This window comes from Fundulus heteroclitus, chromosome 13 (assembly GCF_011125445.2).
Source record: "Fundulus heteroclitus isolate FHET01 chromosome 13, MU-UCD_Fhet_4.1, whole genome shotgun sequence".
Lineage (NCBI taxonomy): Eukaryota > Metazoa > Chordata > Actinopteri > Cyprinodontiformes > Fundulidae > Fundulus > Fundulus heteroclitus.
The window spans coordinates 23088490-23107205 of NC_046373.1; the positions used below are offsets into that span (position 1 = coordinate 23088490).

At 36.7% G+C, this 18716-nt stretch overlaps 1 protein-coding gene across 2 annotated transcripts; it reads right to left on the reverse strand.

The window, feature by feature from the left end:
* Nucleotides 1-4671: 4671 nt before the first annotated feature.
* On the reverse strand, nt 4672-9262 carry cart4 (cocaine- and amphetamine-regulated transcript 4). 2 transcript variants are annotated; one of them, XM_021324866.2, is made up of 4 exons: nt 9124-9262; nt 8879-9032; nt 5735-5818; nt 4672-5006 (listed from the first exon to the last, which is right to left on the reverse strand). In XM_021324866.2, exons 2-4 carry the CDS (start codon nt 9008-9010, stop codon nt 4899-4901), a joined length of 324 nt encoding a protein of 107 aa, XP_021180541.1. In that variant the 5' UTR covers nt 9011-9032; nt 9124-9262; the 3' UTR covers nt 4672-4898. The 2 variants fall into 2 exon arrangements, with proteins under 2 accessions (XP_021180541.1, XP_012734745.1); XM_012879291.3 differs by having other exon boundaries at nt 8879-9047.
* Between the last annotated feature and the right edge of the window lie 9454 nt (nt 9263-18716).

Genomic DNA, 18716 nt, shown 5'->3' on the forward strand with positions numbered 1-18716 from the left:
TTGTCTTAATTTTCAGCTCATCTCCACCTGATTGCTCTCACCTATTTCTGTCTCATCTTTCTCCACACATTCCTCTGTATTTCAGCTTCCTGGTTTTAAGTATTTATTGGTGATTTCTGCCTGTTGCTCTGTAGCTCTGCCTATTTTTTTCCCCAGTTTTTCCCCCCATGGCTTGTTTCCATGCCCTGTTCCTCGTTTCTGCTGTTAGTTTTTTTTTTTTCATTATTAACATCCTGCACTTACCATATAACTGGTAAGTGCAGGATGTATTTGGGTTGTTTCTAAACCAAATGTGACGACCTAATCTGAAAAGCAGGGCAAGTAGCGCGTTAATCTTTAAAAGTATTTGTGTTTTTTTATATATATAAAGAACTACTTTATGTTGCTCTGTCACATACAAATTAATCAGATACACATAAGTTTGTGGTTGTAACATGACAATGCTTGAAAATGCTCAAGGGGTATGAAAACTTTTACAAGGTACTGAAAATGTGTGTCAGTTTAAGCCTTCTTCTTGCTGTTTCTCAACCAGCGGTCTAGGTGTTGGATCCAGTAATTACTCCATCTTATCTCTGAGGGCTGGAAGCTGGAAGCTAAATGCCATCCTGTTCCTGATTCTGGTTGATAAAGCCACGCCTGTCTGAACGACATATTAAAGGTTCTCTTAATCAGACCCAGCTCACTCTGATTGGACGATTCGGGTAATGGAAACACAGCTGGAGGTGAGCATTTCCAGAGAATGATGACATCTATGCAGGTTGTCCTCACTAGAACGAGAGAAAAAACAACAACACAGAAACATGCCCAGATGAGAAAATTGCAGGAGATTTAAATTTCTGGACTGGGCAGTATTTTATTTCCAAACAACTATTCTGAGCTAGTGAAAGCTATTTTAGTGAAAACATCTTTTCAAACATTGAGCCATAGTGAGATTCTTACAGCACAATAGTTAATCTAACTAAATGAGGAAATAAAAATAATGCCTATCTCGAGCGGCCATTGGATGAGAGGTCAATAACACCCTGGACCATCATCCACTGTTTCATTAACGAATTAGGGCTGAAAGGGATGTTGTTCTGAGAAAACCAGCTGATCAAGCAATCTATCTATTTATAATTATGTTTGTACTTAAGACAATAGAGGCTAAAAAGAGCATTGTTATTATTTTTATCACAGTATTATTAAGGACATTCACTCACGTTAATCAACTCTGCTCAGCGGCTTTAGCTTCCACTTCAGTGAAAGCTTACAGTCTTTTCCCTCTTGGAACCATGTATTTTTTTTTGCTGGGAGATGCTAATAGCTGTTAGCCGCTTCCTTGTTTATCCCCTGCTGCACATGCGCAGTATCGTACTTCGGTTGTTATGATAAATATACACAAAAGGCTTTATTTAATAACATATTGAGCAAAAACAAAGCATAAAACAACAAAACAACTAATACAGCAGCAGATTGTGATAATCTTTTATAAAAAAAACCTTGTGTGACACCAGAGTGAGCTACTGACGTGTGAATTTAAAAAAAGTTAAATAACGTGGCTTTGTACCTTTAAAGAACAAATTGTGGACACTGATAAAACAGATGTGATAGCAGTAGCTACGTGTGTATACTCCTGCGCTGCTGTTTATCTTGGTTTAGCTGTGGGCTAAGCAGCTCTGGCGTTCGTCACAGCTGTATTTCTCACCTTAAACCGTAAAACTGCAACGTGATAGGCCCAAACCATTTTTGTGTTCAGTGATTGAGGCAGGGTGGAACCAGCATTGCCAACGTAGTGAATTTTTTGTTATATTTAGTGACTTTTCCAACCCCTTTCACAATTTTCTTTAAAAAAAAAAAAAAAAAAAAAAAAGCAACAACCGACAAGTCTAGCAACTTTTTTGTGTGTTATTGCCGATTTTAGCAACTTCACGTGAAAACACCAATCAAACTTGGGTTACTGTCTCACAGGCACAGAAAGTTACAGCTGTTTTGTCCTGAATGCTCAACCTGCAGTCAGAGCAGAGAGGAGACATATTCTGCTCCCTTTTCACATTGCAAATGAATAACCTGTGCAAAGCGTTTGGTGATCATGCCCTGGATTACAAAGAAGGATATAAATATAATGTAAATATAGTTTTTAATCTAGGCAAGGCAAATTTATTTGTAAAGCACATTTCAGTACAGATACAATGCAAAGTGCTTACATGATTAAAATATAGGAAAATAAAACAGAATGCTGCTTCTCCGTGTTTGGTTCTGGTTCTGGTTCTAGGTATGCAGAGCAGGCGGGAGCCAGAAGACCTTAGTGGTCTGGAGGGTTGATGCACTGATAACAAGTCTGTGATGTATTTAGGTGCTAAGCCATTCAGGGATTTATAGACTAACAGAAGGATTTTAAAGTCTATTCTCTGAGATACAAGGAGCCAGTGGAAGGACTTTAGAACTGGGGTGATGTGCTCTACTTTCTTAGTCTTAGTGAGGACGCAGGCAGCAGCGTTCTGGATCAGCTGCAGCTGTCTGATCCACTTTTTAGGCAGACCTGTGAAAACACCGTTGCAATAATCAATTCTACTAAAGATAAACGCATGGATTAGTTTTTCCAGATCCTGCTGAGACATCAGTCCTTTAATCCTGGAAATGTTCTTCAGGTGATAGAAAGCCGACCTTGTAACTGTCTGTAAATGCTTTTGGAGGTTCAGGTCTGAGTCCATCACTACATTCAGATTTCGGGCCTGATCAGTGGTTCCTAGCTGAAGCAGCTGAAGTTGTGTGCTAACTTTTGATCTTTCCTCTATTGGTCCAAATATTATTACTTCAGTTTTGTTTTTATTCAATTGAAGAAAATTAAGGCACATCCATGCATTGATTCCTTCTAAGCATTTACTCAGTGTTTGAACTGGTCTATAGTCACCTAGTGACAGGGTGATGTAGAGCTGTGTGTCGTCTACATAGTTATGGTAGCTGATGTTTTTTATGATCTCAGCATGTAGCATCTAGTCTATTTTATATCTGAAACTGCACTAAAATAATTCCCTGAATTTGATTTACACACTGCCTGATCACTTATTCACCCAGTTCACTGTGTGTGCCTCTGATAGGTTCTGATGTATGTTGAGTGGATGGCAATGTATAAACATTCATGAATTATTTCATAAAGTTTGTTTGTAGTGAGAGCAGGACATGATGGGCTCCTAAATACTTCTTTTGAGTGAGGACTCTTCCGCCAAAGCGTAAGTGTGTCAGCGGTCGCCATGATAGGTGCTGTCCGAATAGTGCAGTCAGTGAGGAAGGAGGTAGGAAAGGGAGTCTGTGTGTTTCCTCTCACAGCAACTTTAGCATAGAAACCTCACGACGTCCCTTACCAGCACCAAGGAAGGATAAGTAATCCCACAATCCTTTGCGAGCAGGAGCTAGGAGCTATAATTAGACCTATTTGGATGGAGCCATTGATTCTTGTGTGTTTGTGAACGCACAAATACTGCGAGAATTCAGCTTGCAGGCAAGGTTAGGCTGACTGACTCTCTAAAGAACAGTAAATCTCTGGACAGGGCACAAATCTCTTACATAAGGTACTTCTGTGTGAAAATATTTCTCCACTGGACAAATTACAATATAAAAGTTGATTGTTAAAGTGCACATATGTGCTGGACTCTGCTGTTACGACTCTTGTATTAGGTAGTGATTTTATAATGTATTGTTGCATAAGTTCAATGTTCTAAATGTGAAAATTGTGCTTGCCTGGTTTGTTGGTTTTATATTTTTGACTTTGGGAATTTGAATGAAAGCTAATATGGTACAAAAATCATAATGTTTGGACTTTGGTGCTGTTTATAAAGGGTCATAATGCGTATTTTTCTTATTCAGCGATATACATACACATGGGTGCCACACAAAAGGCTGTTATTATGAAAAAAACTCAGCATATGGCAAGAAGGATGGACTGAAATAAATAAAAATAATATTAAAAGGCAACTGTATTTTTATAACCTGGGTTGGTTAGATTTACTTTTCAAGCTCTTTAGGAGTCAAATCTACTGCACAATTCTTTTTTTCTCTTAACTTCACTGGAAAAATAATAAGTTTAAACAAGTAATGCATGTGTGCTCTTATTCTGTTGAAAAGAGTGTAATATTCATGTAAATTTAGAAATGATTTAAGTATGTAGGATGACACAAAAACAATGCAGTTTAGAAAACCAGAGGTCTTTGTACTGAGCTTTGTGGTACACCACCTTTTTATTTAACTGCAAAAAGATGAAGATTCACAGACAAAAACATACATATAGGCAAGGTAAAGTATTTCTAAACTCATTTAATTCTCTGATTCTACTCTCAGGAGGTGTTACCAATAAAACACATCAATAATTCCCTCTATAACATTCACCTGTTTCAAATAATATTATTATTAACTTCAAATGACAGACAAATAAACCATATACTCTTAAACATTGCATTTCAGATTTAAAAAAATTATTTACAACAAATAGAGAAAGACTTTAAACTTGAAATCAAAATAAAGATTTGACAACGTCTACTGCTGTGCTTCAAGCCTTAATACATTTATGTGTTAAAGACACAGTTTTAGGTTTATCTGACAATTATTTGCTGCTTCAACAGTCTGTGTTTGACCTGTCAGGTGAATAAATGACCTGAGATGTGGTATGAAAATCATAAAATCATTGGAGTCATGAAGCATTGTAAAGAATCTTTATTAACAAAAATAAATCCATCTGAATTACAGACACAGAAACCTTAAAACAAAGAGCAAACACACAGAGAAATCTGGGAGTGTGTGTCAGTGCGCACTTTTATCTTTGTGAGGACAGTTAATTAGGTCTGTTTGAACGCTACAGACCTGATTATAATTTAACAGGTAGATTTTACCTCCTCACAAGGATAGAAGTAAGTAAGTTTAAATGTTCAGTAGCAGCGCAGGAAGAAGGTGTTGCAGGCCGTTCCTCTCAGACAGTCACAGAGCCGACCGATCCGAGGTCCGTGCTTCATAGCACAGCGCTCGCCCACGTCACACTAAGAAAATCAATAACAGAATTATTTAAATAAGATTACATTTATGTCATGTAAAAAATATATAACTCACAAGAAATGTAAGGAAATTTTAGTTAAGAGGCTAAAAAAAACAACAATAGAATGAGACATTTTACCCTGTTTTGACTTATTGATTCAGGATTTCTCTTTTGTCCACCACAAAAGACAGCTTTTCTTATAAATTTATTTGTATGCTGTGTTTATCAAAGCACAGATTTAACACAATTGTGTCCTATGCGTGAGGGTTTGCAGACATTGTTACAAAGAAGAAAGAATGGGGAAAGGCCACGCATGAGATAACCTTTATATAATGAACACCTAATTCCGGAATGAGTCATATAGTTACTGTTGCAATTGTTACACAACAGTGCAAATGTCCCTTTTTAGCAAAGTCATCAACCCTTTTAAGTGACTACTAGTAAATGTAAATTTATTTGGTGCCTTTCGGGGCTATTTTTTTTTTACGATATTGTAACTATCAGGATCACATTTCTCTTCTCTTGCATTGACACGGGTATCTGGTATCTTCTTCTTCTTCTTTTATTAAACCTAAGGTTCCCAAACTTTTCATCCAGACAATAACAGTTGCAGGGACTTACAAGACAAATAAAGATCTGGTGGATAAATAAACTAAGATTTGCATTTAATACTAATATTGAGGTGACAGTAGCTGCCGTATCACTTTTGAAAGTTATCAGTCATGTTCTCACCCTTGGGATGACGCTGGCCTTCTTCTCCACAGAGAGACCAACTCTGCTGTCAGCTTCATCCAGGAGACCCTGCAGAGCTTCAGCCTGCTCGTGCAAATGCACAGAGTGACACAGAAATGCTGTCAGTGACACAAATAGACCTTGTTCACACTTGCAGCTGGCATGTGTCTGAGGTGTTCTGATCTCATATGGGCAGCTCGGACTATGTCTGTTAACACTGAAAACTTGTGGCATATTAAACACAAAATTATTTTCTTAAGCGCTGGACAAAAAACAGGTAACTCAACAATTCGTTACACATGTTTTGATCTGTTATACTTAGCAGGAACATCTAATTTAGTTCTCTAGAGGTGGCAAGAGAAAGAAAAAAGTTTGTTCTGCCTGAGCCATTTCACACACATTCACAGTAAGTCCTCATGGGGCCATCGCACAGCTGGAGAATTTTGATCAGTAACCCTTCAAATCTTTGAGCAATCAAACAATATTTGTTGGACACAACACAAGGAAGGTTTTGCCCAGATATGCCAGGCTGCAATATCTCCCAAATCAGAGCTGCAGAATGGCATTTTTTTAATTATTTTAGTCCTTATCTCTCTGTTGTTGTGGAGTATAACCATGTTTTGGCCGATATTTCAGAACAATTTAATTAGTAACACCTTGTCACATCCACTCCTATAGTCAACATGCAACCAGATACAAGCTTAATCAATTGCGACAGTAGCAGGTCATTTCTGCTAACAATGCCCTTTTAGGGTGATTGATGGACAGACATTTACTATTGACTTTTTCATTACTTAAGATAAGATAAGAGATAAGATAAGATAGTCTTTATTGATCTCACAATGGAGAAATTCACTCGTCACATCATCACATCGGCTCATACAAGAAGAAGGTGTACAAGAATACTTGAGAATTTCCTTGAGTCTTAAAAAAATATTAGTTATATTTCTTTATTTTGCAATTACTTTTGGACAAATTGTAGGCCTATTTATTTTTTAACACGGCACCTACTTTAAAATAGACAAATTAAAGTTTGTAGGTTGTAGGTTAAGTTACCTACTAACTTGCTAATTTTCAGTTCTTAAGAGCTGGAGTTGGTAGTTAGCTTAAACTGCCTGCAGAAAGACTCACAGATAACGGATCAAGTTGGAAACTTACTTTTTTTAACTTTTAACTACTATCCAGTTAAAATTTAACAATCAGAACTGACTGACTGAGTGTCAGAATAGGTTGACTTCTATAAAGCCAAGTGCTAACTCTGACTGCCAGGATTAGTTAGCATTTAACTCAAACTACCAACCAACTGCTTGAATAACAGCTAAACTTGGCAGTTTGCTTGATAAACTGTTAACTGCTAACAAGCTAAGAGTTAATTTAAGCTAACTCCCATCTCTAGACCTAAAAATTGACAATTAGCTAGTTTTCAGCTAACCTAAACTAATCACTGACTGCTTTGCTAACTGCATGAGTTAGCAGTTTGCTAACTCCTAACAAGCTATCAGTTCATTGTTTAAACTGGTAATTAGTTTAAGGTTACTGCTAACAAGCTAACATAGATTAGCTTGAACTGGTAATTAGTTAGGCTAACTGCTAACAAGTCAACTGTTAACTCAAACTACAACATGAGGCTAATACTTAAGCTAATCTTGAATAACCTAAAGAAAGATTTTCTCTAACTGACAAAATCTTTAAAAAATTGCCTATAAATTGAATCTACCATTTAGTCATTAAATCACAATGGTTTAATTTTTAAACCATTGTGATATAATTCTTAACAGAATATTGTTTTGTCAGAAGACAAGACAAGGCAAGTTTATTTGTATTTCACATTTCAGTAACAAGACAATTCAAAGTGCTGTAAATGGAAGGTCCGCATTCATGTAAATAGTTTAAAGATTGGAAATCATATTTAATTCAAATCATCTGATTGAAATGCTATCACCTAGAGATGTATTTCTAAAGGTCTTATATATCCATATTTTTTATTCTACAGTCTAATAGAGTATCTTACTGAAACCTAACATATGCTATGTTAGGTTTCAGTAACTCGTGACGAATATGAGATGTAGTTGAGCTAAACTTGGAGCCACTCCTTACAGACTGAATATACAAATTAAGTTTAGAAAGTATAGCATGACAACAAAAAACAAGGAAAACCTGTGATTAAAAGAGTGAACAGTTTATGTCATATACAGTTAATTAGAATATGCAATTCTAAGAGGCTTGCTTGTCAGAGTAAAAGTACTTTTTGAAAAAAAGCAACCTGTACGCCGTTCTTTTTTCTTTTTTGCTGCATGTTCTACTGCAACAACACATAGTATGTTTGGGATGCTACACTTTTGTGAGATTTTTAAGTTATTTATACCTGCAGCTTGGAATATTTGAATATTTAAAAAGATTATCACTAGGGGACAATGAAGATTATCCAATCTTAAACATACTTTTAATAAGGCCCCATTTCTGTATGAAAAATATTGCTTTTTTTATTGGTCTGATACAATATTCTAATCTTAAATGTTATATTTTTATTAGCTGGAGGTGGGAGGAGATCATAATTACTCAATTAACTTTTCAATAATATTCTTACTTATGGAATATAATAAACCAGTTCGCAGAAAAAAGTATTTCTGTACAAAAGCGAAACTGACAAATCAAACCACCATATTCTAAATATTTTCCAAAACAATAATTGGATTTTGTCTTATCTGCCTCATCCAATCACACCACCATGACCTTTTAATGACATTTACTTAACTAAATTTGAATCTTTGCTAAAAAAAAAAAAACATTGTCTGATAAAACATCAGTTTTCAGTCTTAGACTTGAATCTCAATGATTTTCGGTTTAAATATTTTGAGTTTCGTTGGTCTAACATAAAATAAGTTACGTTAATTATGTTTTATACATGTTAAATGTACATAACATCTTAGTCTAATCCTCCCTATTTATCACTCATTACTAATTCTGTCATTAAGGCAAACATTCATTTATAATTCACTCTTTCTAATATGATATATATATTTTTGTTATTTTACTACCTCAATTTACTTTAAATCCATTATTTTGTTTTCTATTTACCTCCGTATTATTCTCTTTATATATTTTTTCACAACCAGAGCTCCAGTCTGAGGGGGAAAAACTCACCAGTTCAAGCCCAAAGGTCGGCTCGTCCGGGGCAGAAGGCAGCTGATTCTCAGCAGACCTTTCACCCTGGCAAGCGGATGTCATCACTGACAAGAAGATGGACAGATAGACGACTGTTCGTAGGCTCTCCATCTTCAAGGACCTGTTAGAATTCCTGGAAAGTCAAGAACTGAAATGAAAATCGCACATTAAACCGATGCCAAATACGGTACATTTTCAAACCTTAAATCTAGGCAATAACTTACTTCAAATGCAACAAATAATTCAGAACTGCTAAGTTCCTGTGGTCCTGCTAAGCTCTGTGGTGTCTGATTTCACCTCCGTTTACTTATATCTTTCTGTCTTCAGGTTTTTTTGGCTTCTTCCTGCTCTTCACCTTCTTTCTCGTGACTTCCAGCTTCTCCCGCTCCTTTATTTATACAGTCTCCTCGTCCTCCTGCTCCTCCTCCTACTGCTGCTGTGATGCTCCTCACTCAAATTATTCATGTATTCGGCTCATCAGATAAAGCGTAACCCTGTGTTGTCCTGTGATTGATGCTCTGTGGCTTTTCTAAGTTATTATTAAACAGCTTGAATCCAGGCCTATATGGAGGTCAGTGGGGGGGGGGGGTCTTACAGCTGATGACGAGAACTAGTTGAGGGAAGCCGAACTCCATCTGCAATGATCACACAGACTGAACAAAGTGTCTGTTGATTGTTGCTGAGCACAATAACATAAAGTTGCTCTAAGTAGAAAAACACACAGGTGTTCATGTGATTTTTTTTTTTAGACCCTTTTTCACTTTATTGCCAGAGACGACCAGATTTTCATTCAAATTCGGTCTTAACAAGCTTGCCAGGGGCTTAGGAAGAGAAAACAGTCCCACAGCATCATAGTTCTTTCACCGTGCATAACAATGGGGACAAGACGCTTTTTAAGTGATACATTAGTCCAATGGCTGCAAATAGCCCTTGGGACACACTTTGGACAACCTTGCCTTTAGATAGAAACTTTTTTACTAATATTCATAATGACCTAACCTTGACTGCATTGTTTTCTCACTAGGATTGAATGTATGTCATTTGACTCGGACAATGGTTTTGATTAAACTCACTATATATTTTTGTATTGGCTCTGTTTGTTTTACAATGTGTCTCAGGATGGCATTTGTTGTGAATTGGTGCTACATAAATTAAACAAATGGAAAATTAAAATTATACACATATTGTTTAAGTGCATGAACGCAACTAAACGTTTGTTTAGTGGTACAAAATGGAAGCTGGCTGCCATGAAATGACACTACAGGAGAATGAAACTTATAATGGGTTGCATTGACCAGGTGCTTTCTATGTTAGTCATTTTAATTTATGATTATATTGTGGCCCTTTTTGAAAGTTTTTTTTTCTGTATGAGCCACTGACTGCACAGTAATTTAGTTAATTAGTATTACAAATTATTTTTGTTGCTTTTTTTTCTGTGATTGAGCCGAGTCTCTTTATTTAAATTTATTTAAAAGTTTTCAGTTAATTTTTGTCTATATTTCAATTAATGTTTTGTTTTTGGTGAGTAGCTTCATGTATTTTCCAGACCTTTTGGTCATCATGTGTCTTTGCTGTTGCTTTGCCTCTTGCACTCGTCTCTAGTAATTGTTTTTAAGGCTTTATCCTTTTAGGTCTCATTTCACCAGATCTGAACTGTATTATTGAAGTTATTCTTTCACTGTAAATGTGTTTAGGCAATAATTACAAATAGATATAGGTTGCAGCATATTAAAGTTTTTTTTTTAGTTATTTGTAAAATTACCAACAACACTAGAAAAGGTGAATTAGAAGCAGTAGGACACGTAGAGTGAGTCTCTGTGGGCTTGGTCTAATACCTAGAAACAAAGAGAGAAATCGTAACAGCAGAGACCTCAGTTTTCACCTGCTCATTAGACAACAGCAGAAGGTCAGAGGTCATCAGCCTGAGGACTCTCTGTTTGTCATATGAATGCTCCGTGTTGATAAAGTCACATCATGCAGCCCTGTTAATAGCAATTGGTTCGATTCGGCTGCCCTCAGGTCAGCTCTGAGGTTAATAATGACTCAGGAGGAAAAGGTTTGTGCCCTTTTCTTCGTCTGATTTGCATCGTGCTTCCACCTGCAGCTCGACCGGTTCGGTCACTGCTTTCATCTCAACTTTCATTAACGGCTAAATGTCATAGCACTGACAAACTTGTATCTCCAAACCAGCTCAGCTGTGGCTCTTCTCTCATTCGACAGTGTATTTCAAGCAAGGTTGAACGGTCGCTTTCCACCAGTGACAATCCAGAGAAATGTGAATATTATAAAAATCTAGTTAAAAAATATATGTGTTATACATTTAAAGCAGCATTAAACTTTGTAGTTTCGACTTTCCTAGGTATGAAACTAGCGTCTTGAATTCACCTATCTGGAGCAGCCAGAAACCACGTTTTATAACTTGTTTTGGTTGTGCAGAAAATAGCGAGCTAGTAGGAGGTGTGGAACAAGTCTTTCAGACCTTGTGGTGTCAGTTCAAGGCTTATTGATTCACTAAATTAGGCTGCGGCAATTAAGTAAACCCTGAAGGGCTCGGATGTGTCGATTTGCTAAGAAACATTTATAACACTAATTAATCAAACATGATGAGCTGTGTTAATACATAGTCTCTGAAGCACAATGCCCCAGAACATTAGACTTAAACGAAATGCATAAACAGGAACTAACTTTCATGCCAACCAACAAAATCCAGTGAATAACTTTAAACAGGACGGCTGACCTCTGAGTGCCGTCCTAAGGACTATAAATCATAAAAATCAAATAAAACCTTCTAATCAGAGATATTTTTGATAAGCAGTCATGTGAAAAAAGTCAGTGTTTACCATCAAATGTTAATATTTTTATGTCTGATCCTTTCCTTATTTATCTCTGGAGAGGTAAATGATTTAACTTGTCAAAAAAAATAAAAGCCCACATTATTGTACTCATTCACACAAAACATAAAAAACATACCAAAATTCTGTCTGAAGAAATGATAAAGACACCCGACCGCCTAAAAGCTACTCTTTCCCTCTTTGGTTAAGGTAACTTCACTCAGATGCTTTTTGCAGCCGTCTAGTCTCTGACCTCATGGCTGACAAAAGCTCCTGATCTTTATTTTTGAGATGTTTGAGACGTTTCCTGGATGTCCAGCCCCCTTGAAGTCACCCACAGCATCTCACAGTGAGATCAAGATCTGGGCTTTGAGCCGGCAGCAGGGCTTAGTGTCTGTAATTCTCTGCCAGCCTGACTTACTGCTGTCATTTTCATGTTTCAGGTTCTTGTTGTCCTGATGCACCCTCTGCTATACGAGCAAATTTACGATGTATTCTGTGATGGCGAGGTGCTTTTGGTTTAATTCAAATAGCCAGTGTCCAAATAACTCAGTTTTACACTAATTTGTTCTAAGCATTAGACTTAGACTTAGACAACTTTATTTGTCATTTTGTATGCACAGAGTGCGTACAGAACGAAATTTCGTTTGAATAAAGCTTGAAAATGACAGTAAATTACAGGATAAAGTGCAGCAGTGATTTGACAATAAACAATTTAAATGTAAACAATGCAGGAATAAGGGACAGTGTGCGTACACAGTGTACAGGTGAGTATTTTTAAAAACCATTTGTATTTGCAGAAATGATGCAATGAAGAATGCATTTTAGAAACTGAGAGTTCGGCAGCATTTGTCATGCTAGATAAGGATGCGATGATTCTAATGTGCAAATATGCGAATGTGGTACAGAGTCCAGTTTATAGTTCAGCAGTTCAACAGTCTGATGTCAAAAGGGAAAAAGCTTTTGCAGAACCTGGTGGACCTGCAGCGGATGCTGCGGAACCTCTTCCCAGAGGGCAGCAGGGACGTTATTGTAGAAGTCCAGGTGTTTGTCTAAATTTTCCGTGGCAAACTTCATTACTGGAGCCATGTTTCCCAATCCCATGAAAGTTACACCTCTGTAGGCTCTTTCTGATTGTACAGACATGTTTATTAAGGTCAACACCAGCGGGGGTCTGCTGTGGGTCCGATGGTGACATTTAGGGAGTTTGGAGACTTCTTTCAGCATCTTATGTCCTGCTTTCAGGGTTAACTTGCTAGAAGGATCAGACCTGGGAACGCTGGCATTTGCTTTAAATCTCTTCTTGAACAGTATTTTCCAGACAGTGGAATTCCTGACTTGTAGTGATTCCCATTTGTCCTCGGTAGTCGGAATTCCCGACCTCCGTGTTGGAAAGTTTAACTGGAACGACTCCTAAAGTCGGTATTAGGAGGCGGAAAGTCGGTGCAGCAGCATGGTAGCCGATAGTATTGTAGTACTCGAGTCCGAGTCATAAGCTAAATTTAGAGACTCGGACTTGACTTGGACTTGAGCACTGATGACTCGAACTTGGACTCGGACTCCTACATTCAGATCATTCTGACTCGGAAATTGAGAAAAAGACTCAACTTTTTTAATATCATTAGGCTATAATTTGAATATGTCATTAGAATATTATTTGGTGTATGATCTAAATTATTAGTGCGATGTGGTGGAGTGTGGATTTTTTTTTTTAGTTTAAAAACGTGTAGGCTATGCTTACTTTAGTGCGGAACTTGGACTCGGCTTGATCAATAAGGACTCGACTTGGATCAATAGTGACTTGACTTTGATGAGTAGTGGACTCGACTCTGATTTTTTTTTAATGACTTGGACTTGACTCGGACTTGAACACTGGAGACTCGAACCTGGACTCGGACTCGAGGCATAGTGACTTAACTACAACACTGGTAGCCGACATCGGCATTCATGATGGCTGCTACTTGCAGCATAATTGAGTAAAACCTCCTACTTTGACTGTTTGTAGCAGCTCTCTATTATTTTTGTAACATTTAGTCAGTCGTACAGGTGCTATCTTTCACTGGTCATCAGACGGGGTGTTTCAGCTCTGTTTATTTGCACAAAATATAGCCTAGAACAGCGTTATTGTCACTGTTATTGGTCCAAGCGTCCATATTTTTCACTACTGTCCGACGGAGGGAAACTGGGATGCAAACAGGCGGAGACGACGTAATCTGTGACTCCTGAGTTCGGCTCTCCAAGGCAAAAGGAACACATTAAAGTTCCCTGGAGGATTTTTTAAATCTCTTACCCTTCGTAAACGGCTCGTCTTCTTTTTGAAGCCCCCAGACAGCTCTTAGCATCTCACCATGGTGTTTGCTCTGACTTCAACATTCAGGAGCACCAAACTAAATATCCGAGGTTTTAAACGGTCGACCTCCAGCAAAATGCAGGATAGTGATGTTCTCATGATGTGCACCCGATGTGATTCGTTTATGTCATTTCAAATGAGAAGTCTTAGGATGTCCTAATTTATTCATCTCCATGGATGCGTTCTACGGAAAATTTTACAATGTATTTGGTTCAGTTTTTATTGTTTATTACGTAATATCACCTTAAAATCGATATTGATATTTTCACGCTTTTTACAAGCCCTGCATTGTAAAGTGCTAAAGTTTTGGAATTTATTCTGGTATCTTGAAAATCAGTGTTAGAACAGTTCATCGGTAGCATCTGTTTAGTCAAAAACGACAACGGAGACTGAGTAATTATAAATATAAGAAAAAAATTCAGTTGCTAGTTTGTAGTTTGAACTTTTCCTATTTGTATCCAGTAGTAGATGAATATCAGGCAAAGGGAAACTGCACCGAAGTCGTCGCTAAGTTTTTATCGGAGTCAGAATTAGTACAAACCCCTACAGTCAGAGATAAATCTCCACCTGACAGCGGAGGCTGAAGGTGACGTCACAAATGCGCTGTTTATTCAGGAAAAGCCAGGGAAGGAGAGGACGAAGCGACCTCCAGCTTCAGCCTTTCAGCTTCTGTCACCTTCAGAAGAAAAATGAGAGCTGCAGCTGCAGAACAAACTAAAAAAAAAAAAAAACACAGCAGCCGCAGCAGCAGCAAGGGATTCACTGACTCTTTAACAAAAACAGATAAAAGCCAGAACTTGTCAGAACTCTTCCATAATCCTCCTGAAAACTATTTCTTTATAATGATTTAGATCAATGAGCGTCAGTAAGATAAGTTCAGATCACCTGATTGGGAGGAGAGTTTGACTTTTTTGTCCTCTTTGGACTTAAGGTTGTGATCTCGTGCTCTGATATGTGTTCACGTCATTATTTTTGCTTTGAAAGATGCATTTTATTACAGACTCTCTGGATAAATCATTGAAAAAATACCAAATGCTCGTTTAATAGATAGAAAAATGTTCAGTAGCACCAACGAGGTGGTTACCCACACTGCAAAAACGGATCCAAAAACAAGTAAAATGTTCTCAAAGTTAGTCTATTTATCCTTAATTTGAGCAGTTAAATAAGATCATCTGCCAATGGAATGAGTATCTTTACCCCTAGAATAAGATAAATAGACATCCTGCACTTGAAATAAGATGATAGAGCTGAATTGTTCCTATTTTAAGTGAAAAAATCTTATTCCATTGGCAAATAGTCTTATTTAGCTGCTCAAATCAAGGACAAATACACTCATTTTATGAAAATTGTACTTATTTTTAGTTCTGTTTTTGCAGTGCAGGAGCTTCAGCTGCTCATTGTGCATGTTTCCTTGATAATTCTGGGTCTTTGTTCAGCTTTATTTGCTACAGTTCCAGGTTAATTATCCCCTGGACCGGTCTGTGTGGACAACTTAAGGCCCAAAGCTCAGTTTATGCACACTGAACCAAATGTCACATCAAGGTGCTTCGCAGGACAAATAAGCCCAGTTCACGCCCAGAAGCATTAAATAAATACAATCCAATCATATGAGACAGATTTAAATGCAACTAAACACTTTCTAATAAAAATCCAGGTTGGAATACAAAGAAGTCAAACTAAAAGTAAGTAAAATGTTCTTAAAATTAGTATATATTTCCTTGATTTCAGCAGCTAAATAAGACTATCTGCCAAGGGAATGAGAATTTCTACCCCTAAAATAAGATAATTAGACATCCTGCACTTGGAATAAGGTGATGGAGATGAATTGTTCTTATTTTAAGTGCAAAAATCTTATTCCATTGGCAGATAATCTGATTTACCAGCTCAAATCAATGAAAAATACGTTAATTTCAAGACGATTTTACCTACTTTAAGTTCCCTTTTTGCAGTGCAGGTGTCCAATCTGTTTTTGTGAACCGGTCCAGTTTCGCTCTAACTCTGACTCAAACTTAAAGCCGATTTAGAAATATTCATCCGAGTTGATGTAAAAAAAAAGAAGAAAAAAGCAACTGTGTGCCACACTTCTTGGCTCACTCCGTGACGACGTTTCACACGCACCGGCGATGTAATCCCTCCTGCCACCATGTTTGTCGTCTCAGTTTATCATCTTCATCAGAAGAACCCGTCATTGCCGTGCGATGAAACTTTGGGCTCCGTTTTAGCGTCTGGGAGCATCACGAGTCTGTGATGCTGATGTTGGTGTTTAATCAGCTGACGGGCAAGTTTCACCGAAGGTCACAGACGACCAAAAGCTTCAAACAAACCTTTCATCCTTTGCTCGGCAGTCACCGCTGCACGTTAGTTTGAGTCTGGAAGTCAAATCAGACTTTGAAGGTCGTTTCTGTGTTAGGAACTGAAATCTTTTTTATATATATATATATATATACACTGCAAAAACAGAACTAAAAATAAGTAAAATTATCTTAAAATTAGTGTATTTGTCCTTGATTTGAGCAGGTAAATAAGACTATTTGCCAATGGAATAAGATTTTTGCACTTAAAATAGGAACAATTCATCACCATCATCTTATTTTAAGTGTAGGATGTCTAATTATCTTATTTTAGGGGTCAAAATACTCATTCTATTGGTAGATAATGTTATTTACCTGCTCAAATCAAGGATAAATACACTAACTTTAAGAACATTTTACTTATTTTTAGATCCATTTTTGCACTGTAATCTTACCATCAGGGAGCTGAAGCAGGTGGAAAGAGGCTCATTTATAAATTTCCCCAATTAATGTAAACAAGTTCTGATTAAATATAATAAAGATTTAAAAATCTGACATTTAACAGTGGTAGAGTATGTTTTTGTTTTATCTTGTCGTGTAAATTTCTCCTGGACTGAAATAGCTCGCTCAGCCCTGAGGCGTCCATCACTTCCTGCTGTCTCTTGTTAAATAACATCTGCTGCCAGTTTTTGACACTGATGGACTCTTTCTCGTTAGAAGACACCTCAGATCACGATCAAACCCTCATCAAGCTGCAAACGTATCAACAATTGAAAGACCAGAAATAAACCTTTAACGTGAGAAGCAGCAGGGCTCCGAGCCGACTCTGACAGGAAGTCACGCTCAGTTTAAAATGAGGAAAATGGGATTTAAATAGAGAAAAATGTCAAGTTTTTGTCCCTGAGTCTGCTCTAGTAATGGTCTCAAACTTTATGGAGAGGAAAAATAGTTACTGACAGACTTGAAATTCATGTTTTCTAAATTTATGATTCAGTTAATAGAGACATTAGTTCATCAATAAATTAAATTTATGAGGACAAAATTCCATCTTACAGTAGAAACATTTTGTTCATAATCAGTCGACAACAATTCATCCTTGTTTTAGAGACAGTAGAAAAAGTTTTCTTATCATACGTTCAATATTTTATATTTATGCATTCTGATCACAATATCTTAGAAAAATAATTTAAAACGACGACCATTATTGAAACTTATGCCTCAATCTACTTATTTTTTTGTAATATTTGTGTGCGGTCCTTGGAACCCTGCAATGGTAAGCAGGTATACATAACTCTTAGTCTCATAAATATCTTTATCCTTTACTTTTTATCTATTTTTGTTATTTTTTGTTGCAATGCTATTTAAAGACAAACTTAAAAAGGGATTAATTTCAATAAAGTAGCAGACTGAACCTTACTGTAATTAACTAATAAACATCCATCCAAATCTGGTAAAAAAAACACATAAATAATTAACGGCACAGTAAAATAGAGCTTCAAAGACCAGAATTAAAACCAAAAATGAAAATCATCATGTAGAAAACCTGTGATCATTTAAAAAACATTATTAGTTATTTACTTTGTCAGCATTTGAACCATGTAAAACATTTATTTTTGTGTGTCTGATTCATGCTACACCAGTTCTCCCAGAGGATGGTCATTCAGTTCTTTTTAGAAAATGCCACAAAACTGTTTTATTTTTATTGCTGAGCATTGTAAAGCAATTCTTTTTTAACAGATAAAGTAGAGAAAATAATCACGTGTATAATGAGAGCATCGTTGGTATTAAGTTCTTTAATCTGTGTAAAAATATGATCAAAATGAAACTCAAACATCCTGGTCTTTGTTGCTGTGTACAAATCTAACGTTACGTCGTCAAAAGGTTTTAATTAAAGGTTGAAAAGTTTATTCGATAAAAATAAATTGTGTACATGCTTCAATTTGTACCGCTTGCTGAATTAAATAACGTGGAGTCTGTTATTTTGTATATTTTACTTCAAAAAACAGATAACAAATAAAGCACATAAACCTCTTTATTTTATCACATTTAAAACCAGTATTGCTTTTTTTATCACTTCAGCTAAATAACATTTTTAGATCAATCTTGTTTACAGACTCCCCCCCCCCCCACCCCCACCCCATCATGACTTTCCTGTTTGTTTTTTCATAAAGCTCTTTTAACAAGAATGTCTTTTATTAACACGTTTTGCAGCACTTTCACAGATGCTTTTATTTTGACAGGGCAAGGCATTTAATGTATATAAAAAATGCAAACCAAATAATGCAGAACGGTGCAAAAAATAAAGATTCTGAATAATATTTGAACATATTAATCTCTGCTTTAAA